At 36.7% G+C, this 25,595-nt stretch overlaps 1 protein-coding gene across 1 annotated transcript; it reads right to left on the bottom strand.

Annotated features, from left to right (window-relative positions):
* Positions 1–3,078: 3,078 nt before the first annotated feature.
* On the bottom strand, positions 3,079–22,431 carry LOC143039430 (uncharacterized). The gene is made up of 3 exons (XM_076209467.1): positions 21,325–22,431; positions 12,645–12,820; positions 3,079–6,533 (listed from the first exon to the last, which is right to left on the bottom strand). Exons 1-3 carry the CDS (start codon positions 22,286–22,288, stop codon positions 6,384–6,386), a joined length of 1,290 nt encoding a protein of 429 aa, XP_076065582.1. The 5' UTR covers positions 22,289–22,431; the 3' UTR covers positions 3,079–6,383.
* Positions 22,432–25,595: the final 3,164 nt, after the last annotated feature.

Genomic DNA, 25,595 nt, shown 5'->3' with positions numbered 1-25,595 from the left:
ATAGGGATGTTCCTGTTTGCATCTCCTTTGTATATATGTCTTATCCTTTATCCCAGATCTACAGGATTACTTTCAGCCAATAGGAGTCTGCAGGTTTCTAATTAGTGAAACAAAGCATCAATTATTATCATTATTACAAGTATGTACATATTACAATACTATGCATAACAGCATTGATATATGAACATTAAGAACCTAGCACATGATATAATCTATTACAAAAATATATTTGATGACAGTGCCTGTAATCAATAAGTCCACTGTTCATGGCAGGCTGTCTACATGTAGAAAATTATACTTCACACCTTAATTTTAGTTGAAAAAATTCAAAGCCTCTTTAAATATTACATGTGAAGTTTAACAATGCCCCACATGGCAATACTGCTCATACATTACACATTTTGTCACCATGCATCAGGATGCACAACCTGAATTGGTAACGACATAAAATGTAACAATATAACCTATACAATAATGAATAAAACATCAGTCAAATCCTATAAAATTCTCATATATATTTTACTTGTAAACAATAAAGTAGATATAAATTATGATGGCATGCTTTCTGTGACAAAATGTAAAACCATGAACTATGCCTAATTCATCAAATGTTTTAAGTATATTACTAAGTCTAACTGCATTCTTTGTGTAGGCACAAACACAAAATATACCCTACATTTGCATACAGCTTTCCTCTCTATGGTTATACCCTACTTCTAATCAATTCCTCTGCAACTAAGTTACACATACAAATAATAGGTTTAATCTTATCCAGAGCTTGAACATAACATTGATACTTCTGTAACAAAGAAAATGCCTAAAATCACAAAAATATAACATATGTACCAAATAGTTTTCAAGATGACTTTACATGTACATACCTTAAATCTTACTCCCCATATAAAACAATCCACCTAAATCTGCAGGCAAAAGCTCTGAATTCCCTTTCATTACCAGTCATCCAATCTGTTATCCAAGTTCTCTTATACCAAATCCATGGGTCATAGGTAACTGGAGATGGCCACCAGATAGGCCCACAAATCACTCCAGAATAGATATTGTGTTCTTGTCTGGACAGGTCATGAGTGGGGCAGTATGGGTGAGGTGTTCAGTGTCCTCGGTGAGGTAATTTCCTTTGGTGGAATTTGAGTGTGGCCAGGCCTAGGCTGTGCTGGTAATGTTTCAATGTTGGGTAGTGGTTTAAACACAGTTATACCAATGTAATTCTTGCTTGTTGAGAGGGACTTTTCAGCTGAGATGTTCTGCTCTAGATTTGGTACAAGTTTATTCATGAGTATCTTGAACATAACTGGTGATTGTTTTGTTCCTTGAGGGCTCCACTTTGTAACCTTTCAATCTCCAATACATGGTTTTCTTTTGAAGATTTTCTGCACCTTACCATTTCTTGTCATTGGTGTAGATGTCCATCTCAATGGTCTTTTTTGACATGATATCTCCAAGGAAGTTGTCAAGAGTTGTATATCTACTGTTACCACCATTGTTCTATCTAGTAGAACTTTCTTACTGAAGACCATTATTTGTGTTTGTATAATGATCAGTTGGACCACTACAAAATATCAACACCTAACAAAATATTTCAATGCCCATTTCTTAGACTTTCTATACTAGGATAACATGCCAACACATATATACCAAACAGTTATTTCCCTTAAAACAAAGGTTACTTTTAATATTAAACTGCTGATCAAAAAGCTGACATGGACGTGGTTGAAAGACTGACCAAGAGAAAGGTTCCGAAGATGTTCACAAGTAATGGACGCAATCACAGTTTGTGCATATTTGTAGCATATTTACACTTATTTATGAGCTGCTTAGTCCTGATTATTTAGTCAAAGAAACATGAATCTCTTTATCTTTAAGAAATATAAATCAATGACCAAGATTGAATATCAATTGCATCTTTACTGCAACTGACACTTCATATTCATATGCATTATTCTAATTTCTTTCAAATGCCTGGCTTTATTGAACATGTTCACTATCTCATTACTCTTAGCAGGAATTTGTGCTAGTATAAAAACAAAACAAAAAAGAGGGAGGAAGGGGTGGTGAATAGGAGTGGAGTATGTGGGGATGAAATGGGCGAGAGTGGATTTATGCCTTTGACTTTGGCTACCTCCCTTGCAAGGGGGTAAAAAGCCATTGTTGTATGTATGTATAAAAACAAGTATGTAGCCTGACCACTAAGATATATGACCATAAGTTTCTATGGGACAGGATAGCCAGAATTAAATATGTACCAACAAGAGTACACCAGAAGATGGGACTAGGCAGGATGGTAAAGAAAATTTATGCTGGTAAGCACAAAAACCTCTTCATGAACAGAATAACCATCCACAAGTAATTCAAACCTTTTCTGAATCCTGGAAATGACATTATATCCACAAAGTTACCACTTTCAACATCACCAACAAAGTTCGGTTCTGTCTGTAGAAGAAACTTTGTCTTCACATAACCTGTTGTCTCTTGTTATATGACAATCAGGAATAATTTTGAAATAAACAAGAGTGACATAAAAAGAAACCTAACTTCCATAATATATTTCTATGGATAGGGCTTTTGGATGAACAAGCATGTAGAAGTTGTGCTTAGACAATGGTAAAAATACATACTGTGTTTTATATTATATATATATATATATATATATATATATATATATATATATATATATATATATATATATATATATATATATATATATATGCACTTTTGGATGAACAAGCATGTAGAAGTTGTGCTTAGACAATGGTAAAAATATATACTGTGTTTTATATATATATATATATATGTCTTGTATTGTCTTGTTGCATTGCTTCTGACCCAAGGTGATTGGCAAGATGCAGGGATGACCTGTCATCCATGAGGAGCCAAGATGAGAGGGAGGGAGGGGTGGTGATGTGAGTGGAATGGGTGGGGATGAAATGAGTGGGAGAGGAATTATGGATTTTGACCTTGGCTACCTCCCTGGTAAGGGAGAATAGCCCTTGGTATATGTATATATATATATATGTATGTATATGTGTATGTATGTTGGTATTTTTATGTTTATATATAATATATATATATATATATATATATATATATATTTATATATATATATATATACTGTATATATATATACACACACATGTGATTAAAAAAATGTGTGATAAAACCACTTGGAAAATAAAATTAAAGGTGACTGAACGCTTTCGTCTATTTAAGGACCTTTGAAAATGTCTTAAATAGACAAAAACATTCGGTCACCTTTCATTTTATTTTCTAAATGGTTTTACTACACACACACACACAAATATACATGCACAAGCACTCACTCAAATAAGGTGTGGTGAGGCTAAGGATACATACATACATACATATACCAAGGCTTTTTTCCCCCGTACAAGGGAGGTAGCCAAAAAGGAAAAGGAATTAATAGCCTTTTATAGGCTAAGGATAGAAGAGATAAAGCTTGGAGGAAACGGAAAAGAGACAAGAAAACAAGCAATTGGCTAATGTACATCAAACTAAGAAATGATTATGTAAAAATATGCAGAGATGAAAAGAGAAACTAAAAAAAAAAAAAAAAAAAAATGCAAGGTAGAACCCAAACTATTTTACAGGTATGTAAATGGCAAACTGAAGAATAAACAAGAAATAGAAAAGCTGTGCTAAGGTAAATATGAACATACAGAAGAACTGGAAATGGCTGAAATTATGAACAACCACTTCAAATCAGTATTCACAACAGAAAACTCACCTAACTGTGAGGAAATAGAGAGATATCCCCCTCAATGAAAGAAATAATTGTAACAGAGAAGGAAATCAGCGACCAAATCAAAACCCTTGACGTCAGAAAATCACATGGTCCAGATGGAATTGCAAATTGGATACTGAAAGAATGCATGGAAGAATTAACAGATAAAATATACAATATAATTAAATTCTCACTTTAAGAAGGAAAAGTGCCAAAGGACTGGAAAAATGCAAACATTGTACCAATTTATAAGGGAGGAAATGGGAAGATCCATCAAATTACAGACCGGTCTCCCTGACAAGCACAGTAGCAAAAATTTGCGAAAAAGTCGCCAAAAATGGATGGGTTAAACATTTGGAAGAAAAAACTATACTGAATCCAAATCAATTTGGATTCAGACAAGGAAGTGCATGTACAACAAACCTGATCTGCTTCTATTCAAGATTAATAGACATAATACAAGAGAGAGATGATTGGGCAGACTGCCTTTCTGGGCCTACAAAAAGCATTTGATAAGGTATCACACAATAAACTAATAAGGAGGATAGAGTCAATAGGTGGCATCAGAGGAAAACTATTGGAATGGATGAAAGACTTCCTGACTGGGAGGAAAATGAGAGTAGTAATTAGAGATAAATTCTCAAATTGGGAAGAAATGATAAATGGTGTCCCGCAGGGATCAGTACTGGCCCCAATCATGTTTGCCATATACATAAATGACATGGATGAAGGAGTAGAGTGTTATATGAATTTCTTTGTAGATGACGCATAAATACTAAAGAAAGTAAAAACGGAGGAGGATTGCAACTCATTACAACAAGACTTGGACAAGATCTGGAAATGGACTCAAAAGTGGGAAGTGAAATTCAATATCAAGAAATGTAGTATTATGTAATTTGGAAAAAATAAAACAGAATATCGAGAGATTATAAAATTGAAGAAGAGGCCAAAAAAGTAAACTCAGAAAAAAACCTTGGTGTGATGATCAGCAAAGACATGACACCGGATAAGCATATTAATAAAATAGACGGAGAAACCTACAATTTATTGGAGTCAATAAAAGGACGAGGAAATGATAAAAAAGATTTACCTACACTAGTAAGACCAAAACTCGATTATGCAGCAACACTATGGACACCCAGTACCAAAAAGAATATAAAGAAGTTAGAAAGAATACAAAGAGCAACAACAAAACTGGCACTAACCCTTTCCAAAATGATATATGAACAAAGACTGTCCAAATTAGAATTACCAACTCTGGAACAAGAAGGGAAAGAGGAGAACTACTATCTAGAGAATTATGAAGGGAATGGAAGTCTTAGATAAGAATTTCTCTCTTGAAATGGGACAATGGAAAAACAAGAGGACACATAAAGAAACTAAAAAAGATAATTAAAGAAGAGATCTGAAGAGAGAGAGAGAAAAAAAAAAAAAAAAAAAAAGTGAAAGATACATGGAACAAATCAGGCAAAGAAACAGTGTGCAACACTATTCAAGATTTTAAGAAAAAACTTGATGCTGAGAGATACAAAGACGGGTCACTACGAGCATAGCTCCCTTCCCGTATAATACAACTAGGTAAATATATCAAATATATAGAATGAATAAAGGGTGCTATATTATATGAAGAAGCCCACAAACCATATGTGAAATTAATTAGTTCCTGCTGATTTTCATTTCATGAACATGTGCAAACATTTAAATTCTCAAATTTACTGAGACTTCTGTTGAACAGAAACCTGATTCATGTAACTTGTCCATCCATAAAAGTGGCAAGTCTGATTCTTTTAACATGTAAGTACAGGTTTCTTCAAGACTACTTCTGTATTCAAATCTGTGCCTGTAAAACATTTCTCCTGATAGTTTATTTTTCAACATGGAAAAATAAATAAATAAATAAATAATAAAAAATAATAAAAGTCACCTAATTAAATCCTTTTCATATTTTATCAACATTTCCCACTTACATAACCACACAACAGTAGAACAAGACCTGACCCCCGTCTTTTTTTAATCACACACCAGGAGGCACTTCACTATGGCCAGGTACCACTGACCAATATTTTCTTATTTAAAATTAAATCTAATTGTAATATTTGGTAACTACAAAAATAAATCCTTAAAATACAATATAGTAAATGGGAATGAAAGTAATTCAAGCTTGCACACTGCACATTTACAGGCAGTTAATAATCTATACTGAGGGGAGTAGGGGTGGGCCAGTCTTAACAAACACTTTAAATGCAGCGTTACATCACCTACATGGCACAAATACTACAAATTACAGTGATCACCATCTGATTTGTATTAAAGCCTCAATCAGTTACATTAAAAATCATATTAATAACTGGCAAGAAAAGTTAGATGCACACTATTTTTAATTCATTCATCCAACAACATTCATCCTTTGCAAACAATGCATATTAAATGCAGGTGGTTATAAGTTCTGCTAACAAGTCTCATACCCTGCACAAAAGTCATTCTAATTAGCACAGAAAGATCCTAGATCACATGTATGAACAAAGGCATCAAGAAATGGGGACCCAAGTGTAATCATATATTTCTTTACAGTACAGACAGAATTGTGTAGCCTTTCACATCAGCCAAACTAGAATTTATGGTTATGTTAACTTGACAGCTTGCATGAGCGTTCCTCCTGAAAGATTCCTTCTTCAAGGTAGCCTTTGATGCGTGGCGGCAGGGGTAATTCCTCAATGTGATCTACTCGAGTATACTGACGGATCACAAAGCGACACAGATACTGCAAGGATCTCACCTGCAAGAAAATAGTATGTTACACAATAGGTACAAATATTTTTTTATCTTTATTCATCTATTTATTTATTTATTTATTTTTTGTCTTGTAACACTGCTTCTGACCCAGGGCAGTGGGTGTGATGCAGGGAAGACCCGTCATCCAGGAGGAGCCAAGAAAAGAGTGAGGGAAGGTGGTGGATAGGAGTGGAGTATGTGTGGATAGAATGAATGGGAGTGGTTTTTATGCCTTTGTTTTTTGGTTACCTCCCTTGTAAGGGTGAAAAAGTCTTTGGTATATGTATGTATGTTATAGTTGTACATGAGTTACCCCTGGATTCTGTGAACTGATTTGATCATGTTTTCTGTGTTTATTATTACTCAGAGTAAAAGAGAATGAGTAATACAACAGTGATTTTATATTTTACAATGCAACTAGTGTGATGCATCGTACATATGGCAGCCGATGCTGTGCACAAGAATTTGACTCGTACAATGAGAAAATTGCACCTCCTTTCTTTCTCATGAATACTGTCAGTTCATCCCTGACGCACCTCTTTCAAAAAGTTCATCTTAGTCCATATATTTCCCTCCATATATTACCTCCACAAACATTTACATTCGACATTCTATCCACAAGATGATATGGCTTCCCCATTTGTCCACTTTTCTTTTGTTCTACCTCTTTCTCTAACTCCCTGCACCACTGATTATACCTGCTAGGAGTATCTACTTTTACCCATTTACAATCAATATGCTGCCCCTGATTTCTCCGGCAGAAGACATTTGGCCATTCGGTAACAGCCGCCAGGTGAGACCATAAATCACTCAGGGAAGATATACTGTGTTTCTATCTGGGGAATGTTAGTCTGGAGCACTGTAGATTGAGATGTTCTGTGTCTACTGTGTGGTGGATGCACCTGGGGTAGTTTGAATCTGCAACCTGACCTATTCTGTGTTGGTACTGTTTTAACATTGGATGATGTACTGAGTGCAGGCATGCCAGTGTGTTTTTTGTCAGGTGCAGTTCTTTTTCTGTGGGTTGTGGTTGGAGTATTGTGTTTAGCAGTGTTTCTAGAAGGGCTTGTTTAGTACATACATACATATATATATATATATATTACAGGTGAAAAATATTATCACACATTTGTCAATCACGTGAAAACCACTGTTGGAGTAAAAAAGACTGGAGATGGGGAGTCTATATATTTCGATTGCAAACTGCAAGAGGATTACAGTTTCCAATCAAAATATATAGACGGGACCCCGTCTCCAGTCTTTTTTGCTCCAACAGTGGTTTTCACTTGATATATTATATATATATATATACATATATATATATATATATATATACATATACATACACATGAGTTAAATGTTCTAACACATTGGTAAGATGAACTGTAGATCCCAGTTTCAGAGAAGAGAAAGAATGCTGTATTAAGATACATATATTATAATCACTGTCTGTGATCCTCTTCAGTGTGAAGGGAATCACAGTGATCTTAATATATGTATATTCATACAATATTCTTTTCTCTGATAGTGGGATCTACAGTTTATATATATATATGAATATATATATATATATATATATACCGGTATATATATATATATACACACACACACACACTTCAACGAACGGATGGCTTAGAGAACATTCTGAAGAAAAGTGAAGTTTCGTGGATCCCAAAGCAAAAGAAGTGCCTATTGTATTTACAGGGTGGGGGGGAAATTGCTCATGGGGTAGTGGGAAAGTAGGGATAGAAGAGAAGGGGAGGGATTGCTGAGGGAAATGGAAGGAAATGAGGAAGGAGAAGACTTGGCCCAGGCAGACAAACGAAATGTAAACACCAAAAAACGGCCCCCCGACCAGCTGAGCGATGACAAAATGTCTAATAAAAATGTAAAGATTAGAAGTATAGATAAGAGCAATACAGTAGAAAGTGATGAGAATATTTTCCAGGGATCTAAAGAGGGTGGGGGGGGACACAAACCCCCCCCCGACTGACAAGACTATAAGAGAAGTTCGATAAGATGATTGAGGACTGGGAGCGTAGGTAGCTGATAAAAAGAAATGTATAATTATATTAGGAATAGAAGAGAAACATAACCCAGATAGAACCTCAAGAACCAATGAGGAAAATGAAAAAGCACGCAGTTTACTAAAATTAGTTCAGGAAGATGAACCAGAAATTATGAAGGAAATTGAGGAAAAATTCAGGCTCGGAAAGTATAGTACAGATAAGACCAGACCAATTAAGATTAAATTCAGGTCACAAACGATGGCAGAGAATATCTTATCCAAAACAGGGAAACTAGCAACAAGTGAACAATATAAAAAGGTATGGATAAAAAGGGAAATGAATAAAGAGGAAAGAGAGGAAGAAAAGCAGAAAAGACTTGAAGCTAAGAAAAAAAACGAGAGCAGAACGGAGTCAGAAAAACAGAGATTCTATTGGATAGTGAATATGAAACTAAGGCGGTTCGACATACAAGAGAAAAACAAAAGGGAAACAGAGAACACAATGGAAGTGACAGAAAACTAAGAGTGTCTTACACAAATATAGATGGATTAATAACAGGATTGAATGAGCTGAATGATTATTTGAAAGAAAAAGAACCGGACATAATGGGAATTGTAGAAACAAAATTAAAAGGCCCACTACCACCCAACAGTGTAGGACATGATGCATATAATTATTGGATTAAAAACAGAGAGAAAAAGCAAGGGGGTGGAGTTATGTTCCTGACTAAGAAGGATATAAACGTGAGGGATGTCATATATGGAAAGAATACAGTAGAGATGATTATGATAGAAGTGGAAGACAGAGATAAGAAGAGCAGAAAGTTTGTGATAAATTATGTGCCCCCGAAAACAGCCTCATGGGAAGAGAGTGAACATAAAAGTATGTTAGAGGACACAAAGATAACATTAACCACTTCAGTACGGGACTTAAATCTCGCGGGCAGCAGCCAATGCCAGCCGTATGACGTGTTGTAATAATACTCGCATCATAAAATATAGTCACCGCTTATATCGATCGTTCTCTCTTTCACCCGCGAATTTTGAAAACCACAGAGAATGGGATTCAGGGCACATTTGAGAGAATGTAAAAACACAGGGGCGACTACAATAAATATAATCAAGACGCCGATATGGCAGCATCGCGAATCCACTTGCTCCTCATGACGCCTACGTAGGCGGCACCGTATGGAAGGGGTTAAACAAGATAATGGAAGATGGAGGAAGAATAGTTATGATGAACGACTTTAATTGCAAAGAAGTCTGCTGGGAAGAGATGACAGTAAAGGGTGGAGATGGCTCATGGGGAAACGCTCTACTTGAGATGGTTACTGACCATACAATGACACAATGGATACAGGAGAACACTAGGTATAGAAATGAAGAACCATCGAGACTAGACTTAATAATTACATCTGAACCTAGAATAGTGGACAAGATTGAATATAAAACACCAATAAGTAAAAGTGACCACATATTGATTGAACTGGAACTTAATGAAGAAAAATATATGAAAAGAAATGAACAATATAGAAAAGGAAGAATGTATGAAAAAACAAACTTTGATAAAATAAGAGAATTCTTTCAACAAGAAAACTGGGAAGAAATATACAAAGAAGAAACAACAGTGGAAGAGAAATGGAATATTTTGACAAAAAATTTACAAAAAAGGAGTGGAAAAGTATGTCACAAGACAAAAACAAGAAAAAGAATATGTAAAATGCTGGTACAACAAAAGTTGTAGGGAGTTAAAAGACAAAAGAGACAAAGCCTGGACCAGATGGAAAAAAGACAGAAGACCTGAAAAATGGAAAATATATACCTGTTATAGAAATGAATATGTACAAAAGTGCAGAGAGGAAAAGAGAAAATATGAAAAAGATGTCATAGAAAAGTGTAAAGATCAACCAAAACTATTCTACAGATTTGTAAACAATAAACTGAAAAACAAACAAGACTTGGAGAAAAGACAAGGGGGAGTTGAATACACTGAGGAAATGGAAATGGTGGAAATTATGAACAAACATTTTAAATCAGTGTTTACAAGGGAGAACATACAACCTGAAGAGATTGAATGGAAAGAGAAAGTCCCCCCTATGGAAGAAATAGAAGTAACAAAGAATGAAATATTGAAACACTTGAGTAATCTTGATGTCAGAAAATCGCATGGACCAGATGATATAGCAAACTGGATTCTGAAAGAATGCAGGAATGAACTGGCAGATAAAATACATAGCATACTAAATAGTTCCTTGAAAGAAGGAAAAGTTCCAGAAGATTGGAAAAAAGCAAATATAGTACCTATATATAAAGGAGGAAATAAAGAAGAACCTACCAACTATAGACCAGTCTCTCTAACAAGTACAATAGCAAAAATTTGTGAAAGAATTATCAAAAGTAGATGGGTAAAATATTTAGAAAAAAAACAAAGTGTTAAATCCAAGGCAATTTGGATTCAGACAAGGACGATCATGCGTCACCAATTTAATATGTTTCTATTCAAGGCTAATAGATATAATACAAGAAAGAGATGGATGGGCGGACTGTGCATTTCTAGACCTAAAGAAAGCTTTTGACAAAGTACCACATAAGAAGTTGCTTAAGAAATTAGAAACTGAAGGAGGAATACAGGGCAAACTACTAAATTGGATGGAAGACTTTTTGCAAGAAAGAAAAATGAGAGTAGTGATAAGAGACCAGCACTCAAAATGGGATAAAGTAATAAGCGGTGTTCCGCAGGGAACAGTACTGGCCCCAATAATGTTTGCTATATATATTAATGATATGGATGAAGGAATTGAAAGCTATATGAGCTTCTTTGCAGATGATGCAAAACTACTAAAAAGAGTGAAAACAGAAGATTGTGAATCACTACAGAGAGATCTATATAAAGTACAGGAATGGAGTAGGAAGTGAGAGATGGAGTTAAATACAAGAAAGTGTAGTATAATGGAATTTGGAAAAAATCAAAAACAGAATAACAGGATCATATAAATTGGGAGAAGAAGGAATAAAAAAAAATAGAAAATGAGAAGGACCTAGGAGTCATTGTTATGAATAATATGTCACCTGAGAAACATATAAATAAGATTTTTGGAGAAACCTATAATTTAATAAGAACAATCAAAGTTGCATTTACATACCTGGATGAAGAAATGGTGAAGAAAATCCTAATCACCCTGATAAGACCAAGATTGGAATATGCAGCAACGATATGGTCACCAAGTACAAAAAAATGTATAAAAAAACTTGAAAGAATACAAAGAGCAATTACAAAATTGGCACCAACACTCTCAAAACTATCATATGAAGAGAGACTAGAAAAACTTGAACTACAGACACTAGAGCAAAGAAGAGAGGAGATTTGATAGCTATTTACAGAATCATGAAAGGCATGGAAATTACTGATAGAGAGAATCTGATAAAATGGGATGACAGAAATACAAGAGGACACGGAAAGAAAATAAAAAAAGACAGCTATAGAAGAGATTTGAAAAAGAACAGCTTTCCTCACAGAGTAATAGACAGTTGGAACAAGTTAGATGAGAAAGTGGTGAGTGCAAAAACAATACATGAATTTAAAAATAGTTTAGATAAAATGAGATATGAAGACGGGACACCTCGAGCATAGCTCCCCTTCCCGTAAAATACAACTAGGTAAATACACAGTAAAATTCCTTTTATCTGACCTTGGTGGGACCTAGCCTAGATCGGATGTTTGGAAAAGTTGGATGTTTGGACATACACTAAAAGATTAGATAAAATCACTGGTTTGGGACATTTTCACTTATTTACGGTACAATAAAGCATAATAAACAACACAATAGAGTGGAGGAGAAACAACCACCAATGGCCAAACGTAAGCAAACACTGAACTGCCCACGAAAATAACAGCCGACCTGAGCACCATAAGTCGGTAGTGGAGATAGCAACAACTATCCACTCAATTGTCAGATGTTTGGACAAATTCAACTTTTATCCGACTTGGGGCATTAAAGAAAAAAAGTCAGATGTTTGAAGGTCAGATAAAAGGAATTTTACTGTATACATACATACATATATATATATATACATACACACACTATGAATAAATCAAACTATACTAACCTGAGTAAATCTTGAGATAGGCTTTGTGAATCTTACAGGAAAGGAAGGTGAACCTGGAGCTCTTGCTCTGGAGTAACAGAATACTCCATTGGATGAGTGTGACACACAGTGCTCTATCAATCCCACTAAGCTCATGTGACCTTCCAGCTCAGGGTGTGGGTAAAAGCTAAACCAACCTGAAACACAAAAAACACATTGGCTTTTATCCATGTTGAAATTATGAGGATTTTGGAGAAAAAAGTATTATATATAATATATATATATATATATATATATATATATATATATATATATATATATATATATATATGATGAAGGTGGAAAAAGAAATCACAAGTCTAGTTCTGAGTTTCTGAGTTTATTCCTGACCAGTTTCTCTCTATGCTTCTTCAGAGGAAGAAGCATAGAGAGAAACTGGTCAGGAATAAACTCAGAAACTCAGAACTAGACTCGTGACTTCTTTTTCCACCTTCATCAACTTGTCACAATGTACCAGCATATATATATATATAATAAAACCACTTGGAAAATAAAATGAAAGGTGACCGAACGTTTTTGTCTATTTAAGACATCTTAAATAAACGAAAACTTTCGGTCACCTTTCATTTAATTTTCCAAGTGGTTTTATTACACATTTTGTGGATCCCATGTTTTTGTGAAATATCCATTTCCAGTATAAGATTCTATAACAGAACTGTTAAGAATCAAATATGCTTAGACATAACATCTTTGCAAACTTGGGGTATTTACCTAATTGTAATGTATAGTATATGATCATTATATATCAAACTGAATTAGGTGCAGTACCTAAAATACTTGTTAATATCTGTTACCAATGACACCAATTTCCTTCTAGAAAATTAACCTCTTATTTTTTCCCCTTTCCCTTAAATCACTCATATGTTATATACAATTCATTTTAAATGTTTCTTAAGAGTTAAATTTAGTATTTACAAAAATACTGAAATAAAAATGTTGTAATAAGGCATCTGATATGGTAAATATTGTACTATGATCAGGCATACTGTTAAAAGTAGTATCATAAGTAATGTAATTGAATATCTCCAAGTCATCTTTTTAAATTTTATATATATATATATATATATATATATATATATATATGTATATATATATATATATATATATATATATATATATATATATATATAAAATTCAAAAATTTGGTAGTGTTTACATTGCATGCCCTGTGTCCTTTTATCATAGCAATGGCCTTGAGCAAGCCATATGCTGGGACTTGCATGCTCTTAAATTGTATTGGTTATATTCTCTACTTTTTGAGACAATATGACATTGCCTTTCATACACGTAGATTATAAAACACTGGTAACGAATATGTACTGTCTTTTATGCAACCCTTCTTCTCCAAGATGCCGAGCTTGGATTATATTACCTTCTAAGTTATTCCAAGTATTTATGCATCTGTACGGAAATCTATATTTCTTGACATCCTTTAGACATGTGGTCTTACTGCATTCCCTTGACATCTCAAAGTAATTTCTTCTGTTAATGCAATCTATCCCCTTTAGTGACATCAATACTGTACTCATGTCAACTCTTTCTCTTCCATCTTTCAAAGATGGAAGTTACAGTTATTTTAGTCTTTCCTCATATGGTTTATCTGCCAGGCTATAGACCAATTTGTTTGCTGCCCTTCATATTCTGTTGATCTTGCTTATATTCTTCGCTCTGTGTGGGGACAATACCACTGATGCATAGTCTTGAATGGATTAGGGTTTCAATGACTTTTTTCATTGTCTCTTCATCCATATAGTGAATAGCCACTATAATCTTCTGCAGAAGTTCGTACATCTTTCCCACAATCCTGCTAAAATGTCTGTCAGGTGATTGGTTGTCTTTTATCAACACTCCCAAATCTTTCTTCTCTTTTGTTTTTGTAAAGGTTTCACTTCCCTTGGAATAGTTTAATGATGGTCTTTTGTCAGTATGGAAGCTCGCTGGCTGAGTGGGTTAGGGCATCATTACTTGCGGCGAAGGTTGAGAGGATGGCGGTTCGAATCCTGTCATCGGCGAAGTTGAACCAAGGGCATGGTTCATTAAATTCCATGCTACAAAGCCCTCTGTGAGGGGGACCTTCTTCATATCTCATTTTATCTAGACTGTTTTTAAATTTGTGTATCGTTTTTGCACACACATTTTCATCTGACTTGTTCCAAATGTCTATTACCTTGTGGGGGAAGCTGTTCTTTTTCAGGTCTCTTTCATAATTGTCTTTCTTGATTTTCTTTCCGTGTCCTTTTGTATCTCTACTATCCCATTTTATTAGATCCTCTCTATCAATAATTTCTATGCCTTTCATGATTCTATAGTTATCAAGTCTCCTCTCTCTCTTCTTTGCTCTAATGTCTGTAGCTTAAGTTTTGCTAGTCTCTCCTCATATGATAGTTCTGAGTGTTGGTGCCAATTTTGTAATTGCTCTTTGTATTCTTTCAAGTTTTGTTATACATTTGTTCAGGTTCTGATGTGATTATTAGGTCCAGTCTCAATGGTTCTTCCTCATTTCTATACCTAGTATTCTCTTGTATCAATTGCATCATTGTATGTTCTATAATCATATCAAGTTGTACATTTCCCCAAAGGTCATCTCCACCCTTCACTGTCATCTCTTCCCAGCAGATTTCTTTACAATTAAAGTCACCCATTATAACTATTCTTCCTCCATCTTCCATTATCTTATTTAAAGTTATCCTTGTGTCTTCTAACATATTTTTGTGTTCTCTCTCTTCCCATGAAGCCATTTTAGAAGGCACATAATTTACCACAAACTTCCTGCTCTTCTTGTCCCTGTCCTCTATTTCCATTATAATCATCTCTACTCTATTCATTCTATATGTAACATTCCTCACATTTATATCCTTCTTAATCAGGAACATAACTCTACCCCCATGTTTTAATTCTCTGTTTCTAATCCAATAATTATATGCACCATGTCCTACACTGTTGGGTGGTAATGGACCTTTCTACAATTCCCATTATGCCCGGGTTTTTTTCTCACAGGTAATCATTCAGTTCATTCAAGCCTGTTATTAAGCCATCTATATTTGTGAAAGAAACTTTTAATTTTCTGTTACTTCCATCCTGTTTTCTGTTTCCCTTCCATTTTTCTCTGCTATGAACCATTTCCTCACTTTCATATCCACTACTCTCCAATAGAATTTCTCTTTGTCTGACTCTGTTCTGTCCTCGTTTTTTTTTTCTTAGCTTCTATTCTTTTTTTCTCTTCCTCTCTTTCCTCTTTATTCCTCTCTCTTTTTATCCATACCTGTTTATACTGATCACTTTTTGCTAGTTTCCCTGTTTTTTATAAGATATTCTCTGCTGTCATTTGTGACCTGAATTTAACCTTAATTGGTCAGTCTTATCTATATTGTATTTCCCTAGTCTATATATTTCTTCAATTTATTTCACTATTTCTTGTTCATCTTCTTGAACTACTGATAATACCTTGTTTACTTTTTTCTTCTCCTTCTTTACTCTTGTAGTTCTATTTGGATTATGCTTCTCTTCCATCCTTAATATACTTGTACATTTTTTTTTAATCTGCTAAGTCTCTTACTATATTCTCCTTCTCTCTCATCACTTTAATAACTGTGTCCTTAGTTTCTTTCATCTGTTGTTTCACTATCTTTCTAAATTCAATTTTGTTGTTCTCTTGGACTTTTTTCCAACCACTTACCTCTTTTGCTATGGACTCTTTATTATTCCTCTTTAATTCCTCATTCTCATCCTTTACTTCTCTTAACTGTCTTTTTAATTCTTCTATTTCTTTAGTTAGATTTTGATTCTCCTTTAGTTCTTCCAGTTTATCAACTCTTTGTGTAACTAGTGTTAAATGGTTAAACCTAACTTGACGAGATAAACACCATATGAGGACGGAGCCTTTATTTGTACAACGTTTCGCTTATTACAGCTTTTTCAAGTACAAGTTGAGATACAAATGCGACCTCAATACATGAATACGTGAACACCGTTACGTCAGGCATAATGTCACCACCAATGCATGTGTGACACATAGAAACAAGGAAAACCATCTTATGGACTGGAAGAATGCAGAGCTGCTGATACGGGAACCAGACAAAATCCGCAGGAAGTGTTTAGAAGCAGCAATCATTCAAGGAACGAACACTATTGAACAAAACAGGGGCATGTTTAACATCTCGCCTCACATTATTCCCCTAATACCCATGGCCAGCAAAATATTAAATATCTAAACCACCCTTTGAGGACATTTCGCCCACGGACGTTTGGGCCAGCATTCTCATCCTTTCCCAGTGTCCAATCCCCCCCCTTCTCCTCCTCCTCCTCTTCCTTCCCCCCCTTTTCTCTCCCCGTTCCCTCCTTTCCCCTTATTTAATCTCAAGCATTTGTATCTCAACTTGTACTTGTAAAAGCTGTAATAAGCAAAACATCGTACAAATAAAGGCTCCGTCCTCATACAGTGTTTATCTCGTCAATCTTGTCGGCAACTGCCACTTTTAAGTAAACCTAACTTCCCATGCTTCGTTCATTTTTTTTTAGTTTCTCCTCTAGACTTACTAGTCGGGGGAGGTTGTCATCTCCTCCCTCATTAAATCCATAAAGTAATTATCTTCTCTTTTCCATTGAGCTGCTATTATTTATATTTCTACTTTTAATACCTCTGCTCACCTGTTTGACCTTGTCTGTGTGATCTACACACCTTTTGTTGACACCCCTTCTGATGTCCAAGTTCGGCTCCTTCCTCATTTTCTTCCATTTTCCTTGATAATGTCTCCCCTTCTCCTTTTTCTTCACCTGCCCACTACACCATGAGCTTTCCCCTTCCTTACAAATACAACACAGGTACTCTCTCATCACTGTAATCCACGATTTTTTTTTTTTCTGGCGTTCCAATCTTCGCTGTCAGTTCGGTGTGCGTGTATTTACCTAGTTGTATCTTACAGGAAGAGAAGCTTCCCTTGTGGTGTCCCACCTTTGTATCTCGCAGTGTCTAGTTTGCTCTTAAATTCGTGTATGGTCTTTACACATATTATTGACGCAGCCCAAAGGGATTTCTCCTCGTCTTCTCCTTTTCTGCATGAGGGGGCGGAGAGGTGGGGGTCGCCGAATTAATGAAGTGACCTTGCTGTGGATGTGCTGTGTCTTGCAACACTGCTTCTGACCCAGGGCAGTGGACAGGATGCAGGGATGACCCGTCATCCAGGAGGTGCCAAGATGAGAGGGAGGGAGGAGGGTGGAGGGGAGTGGCATATGTAGGGGATGGAATGGGTGGGAGTGGTTTCTATGCCTTTTTCTTTTTGGCTACCCCCCATGTAAGGGGGAAAAAAGCCTTTGGTATATGTATGTATATAAGTATTGTTTCATCCAGTTTGTTCCAAGTATTCACCCCTCTGTGTGGAAAACTGTTCTTCTCCAGATCTCTTCTATAACTATCTTTTTTTGAGTTTCATTCCATGTCCTCTTATGTTTCTCTTGTCCCGATTTAATAAGTCCTCTGTATGAAGTACTTCCATGCCCTTCATAATTCTGTAGATGGTCAATAGGTCACCTCTCTTTCCCTTCTTTGCTTCAAAGTCAGTAACTCCAATTTAGCCAGTCTCTCTTCATATGACAAACCATTTTTGTGGTTGCTCTCTGGATTCTTTCAATTTACTTTATATTCTTTTTGGTACTGGGTGACCATAATGTCGCTGTATACTCCAGTCTAGGCCTTGCTATTGTGTGTGTGTGTGTGTTTTACCATGCATACGCTCAGTGATGAATTATGCGAGTCCTGCATGGGCTCCTAATCTCAGTGAGACACACCACAACACCCTTCAAATCATACAAAACAAAGCCCTAAAAACAATTACAGGCTGCACAAATACAACACCTACAGACCATTTACACCATGAAACAAAAGTCCTCAAAGTCAAGGACCACCTCGACATGAGAGGCACACAAACACTTGCTGCAGCCACCACAAACACATCACACCCGCTACACTACATAGCAGAACACCCACACACACCAAGAAACATTAAAACTACACCCAAAGACCTTTATTACGCACAGATACTCTCTTCTCTTCCTCCACAACCACCAAATACCAGCCTCCGGAAACATATTCATAATCATATCACTCACCGCTCTATTAACACACTGAAAGACAACACACTGCTGCATGCCAGACCCCCTGATATCCACCCTTCTGAATCCTCTCTCCCACAAAAGGACAGAGTCCACTTGGCCAGACTGCGATGCGGTCACCACCCAGCACTTCTAAGCTACCAGAAGAGGCTGGACGACCGTGTTGTGAACAGCTGCCCAGGATGTAACACTTCACCCCATACCATACAACACATAATGGAAGACTGCATTATACACAATCATGCACGCAAACAACACAACATACACTCTATAAAGGATTTGTGGGAAAACCCAGTTTCGGCTGTGGCCTTCCTTGGGGAGACAGGACTGCTCGGACAGACAGTCTAGGGAACGACAACAACAACATGTTGGACACGTGATCGACAGCTATTTCCCTCCCAGAAGAGAGCTCAGAGCTCATATATGACCGATCTATGGGTAATGCTGTGACCTTACACACATACACACTCCCAACTCCCCACCCACAAGATTTGGAGTAATGACTCACAGCACAGTGATATTGAAATTATTTCAGGCCTGGGCGGCATTCGAACCTGGACCACCATAGTGTCAGCCAGGAACTCTAACCAGTGCGCCACTGAATCATATATGTGTGTGTTTCTTTTTTGAGACCAAAGACATGTAATGGTCCTGCATGATTGACATCGAAGATGCCCATTTTCAAAACCCATCGGTCCAGGAGAGCCATTCCACCAGCCCACTTCTCATAAATATCAGATGGTTGGTAATGGACAGGGAACTGCCTAGTGTAATCCTTATAGTCTCTAGCAGTCTCCCTTCTATTTTTATGCAAATTAAGATGAAAGTATTACATCACTAAGCAAAATGCATTTTGATTAATATCACCATCAAAACAATAGTACTGACTACTGCCATATTGTGATGTAGTTTTCTAATGTCTTCAGTTATATAAGGCTAGAATATGTGCTGCTAAGTATTGACTGGTATTTACAGAATATTGTATTGCCACAGCACACCCATCTCTAACAAAACAGAATAGGTTAGGTCTGGTTAGACATGAATAGGTAAGACTGTATAACTTGAGGTAGTTGAGCTTTGCCTCCTGATTTGGAGTCTGAAAAGGCACAACCCCTAGTTAGATTATAAAATTCCTGAGTTAGTTCTGATTAGGGTCTGGTCAAGTTAGGTCTGGTTAAGGTAGGGTCTAAGGGTGAAAAACATATTTTTCTAACAATAATCTTGTTAATTTCAACAAACCTAACACTCGTTTATATAAAAAATAATTTGCTTTGCTTGTTTCCTTCACTACCCTAAACCTTGATTTCCCAACATGGTCACTCAAATTGTTGGGGCGAGGAGAGAAGAAGAAAAAAAAAAAAAAAAAAAGGCAATTTCTAATTGAAATCAATGTCAACAAGATCTGTTCAGAACAGCAAGTAAATTTAAAACACATACATAAAAACAATGCCTGCCAAGACTTCCCTGAATTTCTGTCAAGAAAACAAGGTACCAGTATGCAATACAAAAGAATAACCCACAATACAAGATCAATGACAAGAGACTGATAGTCATTTTCAAATCCATCAACTCCCTTATCTCTATCCAAAGATGTCATCCTGCGGAACTAACACTCAGTCTGACTCGGACTCTATCAACTTCAACTGTATATCTCACTCCCCTCTCTAAACATTCTTAGCTGGTGGCACTGAAAACAAATGACAAGTCCAAAGTTTCAGTATTATTTTAGTTGTGCACACCTATGCAATATAGCATTAGAAAATTAAATATTAATTTTGTAAATTATAATACATGAACGTAATATGTGATTTTCTTGGCAGAAATAAAAAACAAAAAACCTTGCTACAAGCAAATCTACTAATGAATGAAGCCGCTAGGATACAGTCTAGATGTGGTTGTCTTTCCAGTCCAGTCACTGTCAGTTAGACTATGGCTTTCACATTGTGGATTGGGTAATCTCCAACTCCACGTTATGTTAATAAGTGCTGTTACAAAGACAATAAGGCTTCCTTGGACTTTTTGAGAGAACATGGGGTTCTGCTGCCATCTGTTAATTGCCTGAGGTACAATAATAATCAAGCCATCAGCATCCGTGATGACAACGACCAGATGATCTTTAGAATTTGAGGTACTAAATTACTAAATAAAGGTTAGGTTAGAATAGACAAATTCATTTCTTTGACCTCGGCATCTATCAAAACAAATATGGCATATCATTCAACTGCCACAAATTCATTCGTTAATAAATCAGTTTTAGCATCTTTTTTGTTATAGATTCCTGCCAAGAAAATCATATTACATTGATGTATTATAATTTACAAAATTAATAATTCATTTTTTATTGCTATATTGTGTAGGTGTGCACTTCTAAAAAAATTTACCAAAGTTTCTTCCCATAGACTGGGGATGGGGGGATATTGCCAGCCACTGTGGGGTTGCACACCATTGCTGGTTTTCTACTTAGTGAAAACTTGAGGCAACAATTGTCTAACTTGCAATATACCCAAGAAATTCAAACTAAAAGCACACTTACCATTGCTGTGTTCAATTCGTGTATGAAGGGTCTTCCCATACGAGCGGAAACTCAAGCTTAGTAGGTACTTGTCATCTGATGAATCTCGAACTAAAAATGCCCCATCAGGTTGATCTGCCAATTTTTCCTCTGCCTTACTTCGTGAGATAGGCCCCCAATACCATCCAAATTTGGCAAGATTGAAAAGTTCTTCAGCAAGACTCCTCTTAGTCTCTGTTGTCAAATTCTCTTGATCCCTTAGTGAAACCACAGCATTTGAATTAACACAGTTTGCATTACCATAAACATCGTGATTTGGAGATACGGGTCTTGTTTCGGTAGGATGAGGATCAGATGTGCTGTTTGCACTTAGCTGTGAATTACTTGTGGTCCAACTATCGCTAACTGCCTCAGGTACCATGGGAGACCCTCCTATTTGTTGCATCTGCAACAGCTTCAGCATCATTGATGCCTGTTCTCCAATACCACCAGTAGAGTTCCTGTGGGTCTCCTCAGCCTCTGTCAGGAGATCATCATGTGAAGATGATGCCTGTCGAACATAATGTCTCTTGGCTGGGTGTACGGATCTTGTATTCCTATTGACTTTGTGGCTCTGAGCACCATTATTGGGGCCATCACCTAAGGATTCTTCACTCAAGGAGCATGAGAAGGAATCACAAAAGCTATTTGTTGACAAACCTCCTTTGGAGACGGCAACATCACTCAAACCCCCACCATGAAGAATTTCAAATTTTCCACTTATCTTTTTCCTGATGGTTTGTAAAATACCACCTTTTGACGTGCTCTTCCGCAATTTACGTTCTTTTGTTGCACTCCCTCCACGACAAAGGTTATTATCGGTGGTATTTGATGAGTTAACTTGATCACTACAATTCTCACAAGATTTACTTGTGTCACCGTTGGATGCTTCTTGATGTCGCTGTGAACGATGAAGAATATGCGACAGACTAACCCTTTTCATCATCTTCTCTCTTCACACTTAATATATGTCATCATCTCACAATACGCAAGTCTTAACGCGTGCAATACTTGCTAAATAACAATATCTTCCAAAGTCGGACTTCCATCATGTGCGTGCCTCTCTCAGCAGGAATGTCAACTGTTCCGAAACAAAATATTGCGAAAATGTATGATGATCATTGACAGTGTCATCTAATGTTTTATGAACAAATTGTTCATTAAATATCAGCGTTATATGGCTTTCCCCAAGCGAATATCACTGTCACTAAATTTTCTCTAACAATAAAAATTTCATTGAACTCCATCTAATGCACAATGTAAATATTACATGAAACGACAATGAAAAAAATAATCTTCAGCTAAAGCCTAAACAAAACTAATCTACACAATAAGATGTTAAAAGATAATTTAATTTATATTGATACTTGTGAGTTTATTGGTTCCTAATTCGCAAATACAGTGTCACCAACCTTTCGAGAACTTCCTGAAAGGGAAATCGTCACATATTTTTCCTTCGCTCAGGAAAAGACATGTAGCCTATAATTTACTGTCTTGCTGTAAAGTTGTATTCTATTCTTGAACGTATTTTAAGCTTTTGTCCTGGCCTGTAAGTGGTTAGATGATATACATGAGGCTTGTAAATTCACCAGCCGAAGACCAAGGTTACAAGATGTAATACACTGAGACAGACCAACAGTGAAAAGGACATATGTGTGATAATTGACAGTAAACTCAATTTTAAGAACACATAACTGAAATAGTGAACAAAAATTGTCGGTTTCATCAGAAGGATTTTTGTGCACTTACAGCCAACAACATTCAGAGATCTGCGCATTGTCCTGGTACGGCCACACCTGGAATATGCAAATAAGTTGACCTCACCTGATAAAGGACATAGACACAATAAGTATGTTCAGAGGAGGGTCACCAAATTGCCTGTGTTAAAGGATCTCCCTTACGAAGACCGTCTAAAAAAAACTAAATATAGCAATATTATCACACAGATCAATTTGGGTTACAGAGAGCAGGATACCTAGTTCCATCATTCCGTCCCAATTTAGCCGTATTTTACGACCCTCATGGTAAACTCGGTGGCGGAATTCTTTTCCCCACCACAGGGAACAGAGGCGAAAAATAAAAATATATGCTCGAAGAGGTGGTACAAAATAGTTTGAAGAGGGGATAGTATAACGGAGGGACAGTCGTAGTACAATAAACCATTTCCCAAAAAGATTTTTTTCTGACACGGATAAAATTATATGTGGATTTGGTCCGTAGGGGCTCCACATATAGTCCCTAAGGCAGCGTTTCTCAACCGGGGTTCCCCAGAACCCTATTGTTCCGCAAAAGGGCCCTAAGGGTTCCGCGAGAACAAGTGAGATAAGCTAACAGGCTACACTCGATTTTTATTAAATTTCATATACTCGTACGTAAAACAATTAAAAACGCACGACATAGTCTTGGTTATTGTAATAATGTAATATAGATAATCTTATCTAACCTATTATTACGATGAAAATAAAACGAGAAAGATATGGTATGTGTTTTTCTTTCTTTTTTTGGGCAGGGGTTCCTTGAGACATGCAATTTATCTTAAAGGTTACGCAAGGGTAAAAAAAAAAAAAAAAAAAAAAAAATGAGAAACGCTGCCCTAAACCATCGGCTGCATGCTAGTGAGCAATCTATACTGCACAATAACATGCAGTCAATATCCTACTGCGGCGATTCCCCGTATTGAATAAAAGAAATGGCAGAGAGGGCTTATGTATCAGTATGGTTTGGACACATGGAAAGAATGAGGGAAGAAAGATTAGTAAAAGAGATGTGGACGGCAGAGATAGGGGGAGTGAACTTATGGGGACGACGGAAGATGAGATGGATGGTGTAAAAGGGCGTTGAGCATGAGGGGAATTTCTGTTGAGCAAGGAAGGGAGGAGGCAGAAGATAGGGGTGAGTGGAGAATGGTTGTGTATATATGATATTGTGATGAAAGGGAAGGAAGGGTGGAGAATGGGGGAGAGTAGGGAGTGGTTATGTGTGAATGATATTTGGACGCAGTCTGAATGGATTTCTTCCTGTCAATTCAGTTCAATAAGTTCATTGTTGATATACAGCAAAGGAGAGAGTTGGGTCTTGCCAACTAACCCCTATGCATTTTATATCCAATTTGTATATTACAGTTTTGCCAAAATAAATGTTTACATAAATTATATTACATGTAAGTCCATGTATATTACAATATCACAGTACTGTATTTACCATCTAAAAGCAAACATTGGATTTCTTCTCGTCTTCTCTATTTTCTGCATGAGGGGAACGGAGACGGTGGGGGGGGGGTCGTCGATTAAGTGAAGCGACCTTGCTGTATTGGTTCTGAACCAGGGCAGCGGGCGTGATACAGGGATGAGAGGGAAGAAAGGATGGTGGATGGTAGTGGAATTCGGGGGAGGGGGTACGTGCCTTTTGACTTGGCTAACTTCCCTATAAGGAATATATATATGAATATAAGGAATATAGACAGGAATATAAGGAGTATAGACAGGAATATAAGGAACATAGACAGACGACGAGGAGTGTACCAAGGGACTGCAGAATGACAACACACGCAGTAACACAATGAAATATATATATATATATATATATATATATATATATATATATATATATATGTGTGTGTGTGTGTGTGTGTGTGTGTGTGTGTGTGTGTGTGTGTGTGTGTGTGTATTCACCTCGGATCTGCTGCAGCCTCTTTTCGAGACAGCCAGACACCACCCTACGGCAGTGAGCTCAGAGCTCATTATTAGCAGATCTCTGGGTAGGTCTGAGACCACTCACACTCCACACACCGGGAATGCAAGGTCACAACTCCTTGACTAACGTCCCGTACCTACTCGCTGCTAGGTGAACAGGGGCTACACGTGAAAGGAAACAAACCCAACTTGTCTCCGCCCGGCCGGGGAATCGAACCCCGGTTCTCCGGCTTGTGAGGCCAGTGCCTTACCAATCCGCCACCGGGTGTGTGTGTGTGTGTGTGTGTGTGTGTGTGTGTGTGTGTGTGTGTGTGTGTGTGTGTGTGTGTGTGTGTTAGTGTATGTATGTATGTATGTATATGTATAAACGGATCATTCAAGACTTAACCTAATAAAGTATGCATTCCACCAAAGGGTAATCAACAACAGGAACACTCTTTCCGAGTGGGTCATTAGCTAATGCAGTGTGAAAATCCTTGAGCCGAGACTAGAGAAATTTTGAGAAAAAAATCAGGAACAGCGTTTCATTTACACTGCACATATAATATCTATATCCTCTCA

Source organism: Oratosquilla oratoria, chromosome 26 (genome assembly GCF_046742065.1).
Source record: "Oratosquilla oratoria isolate Oo_2021 chromosome 26, ASM4674206v1, whole genome shotgun sequence".
NCBI classification, from domain to species: Eukaryota; Metazoa; Arthropoda; class Malacostraca; order Stomatopoda; family Squillidae; genus Oratosquilla; species Oratosquilla oratoria.
This window is presented reverse-complemented; position numbering and strand designations above follow the sequence as displayed.

Coding starts and splice junctions, on each gene's coding strand:
- LOC143039430 (XM_076209467.1), bottom strand. CDS start 22,288: ATGATGAAAAGGGTTAGTCTGTCGCATATTCTTCATCGTTCACAGCGA. Junction 12,821..21,324: donor ACGAATTGAACACAGCAATG/GTAAGTGTGCTT, acceptor TTTGTGTTTCAG/GTTGGTTTAGCTTTTACCCA. Junction 6,534..12,644: donor CTATCTCAAGATTTACTCAG/GTTAGTATAGTT, acceptor ATTTTCTTGCAG/GTGAGATCCTTGCAGTATCT.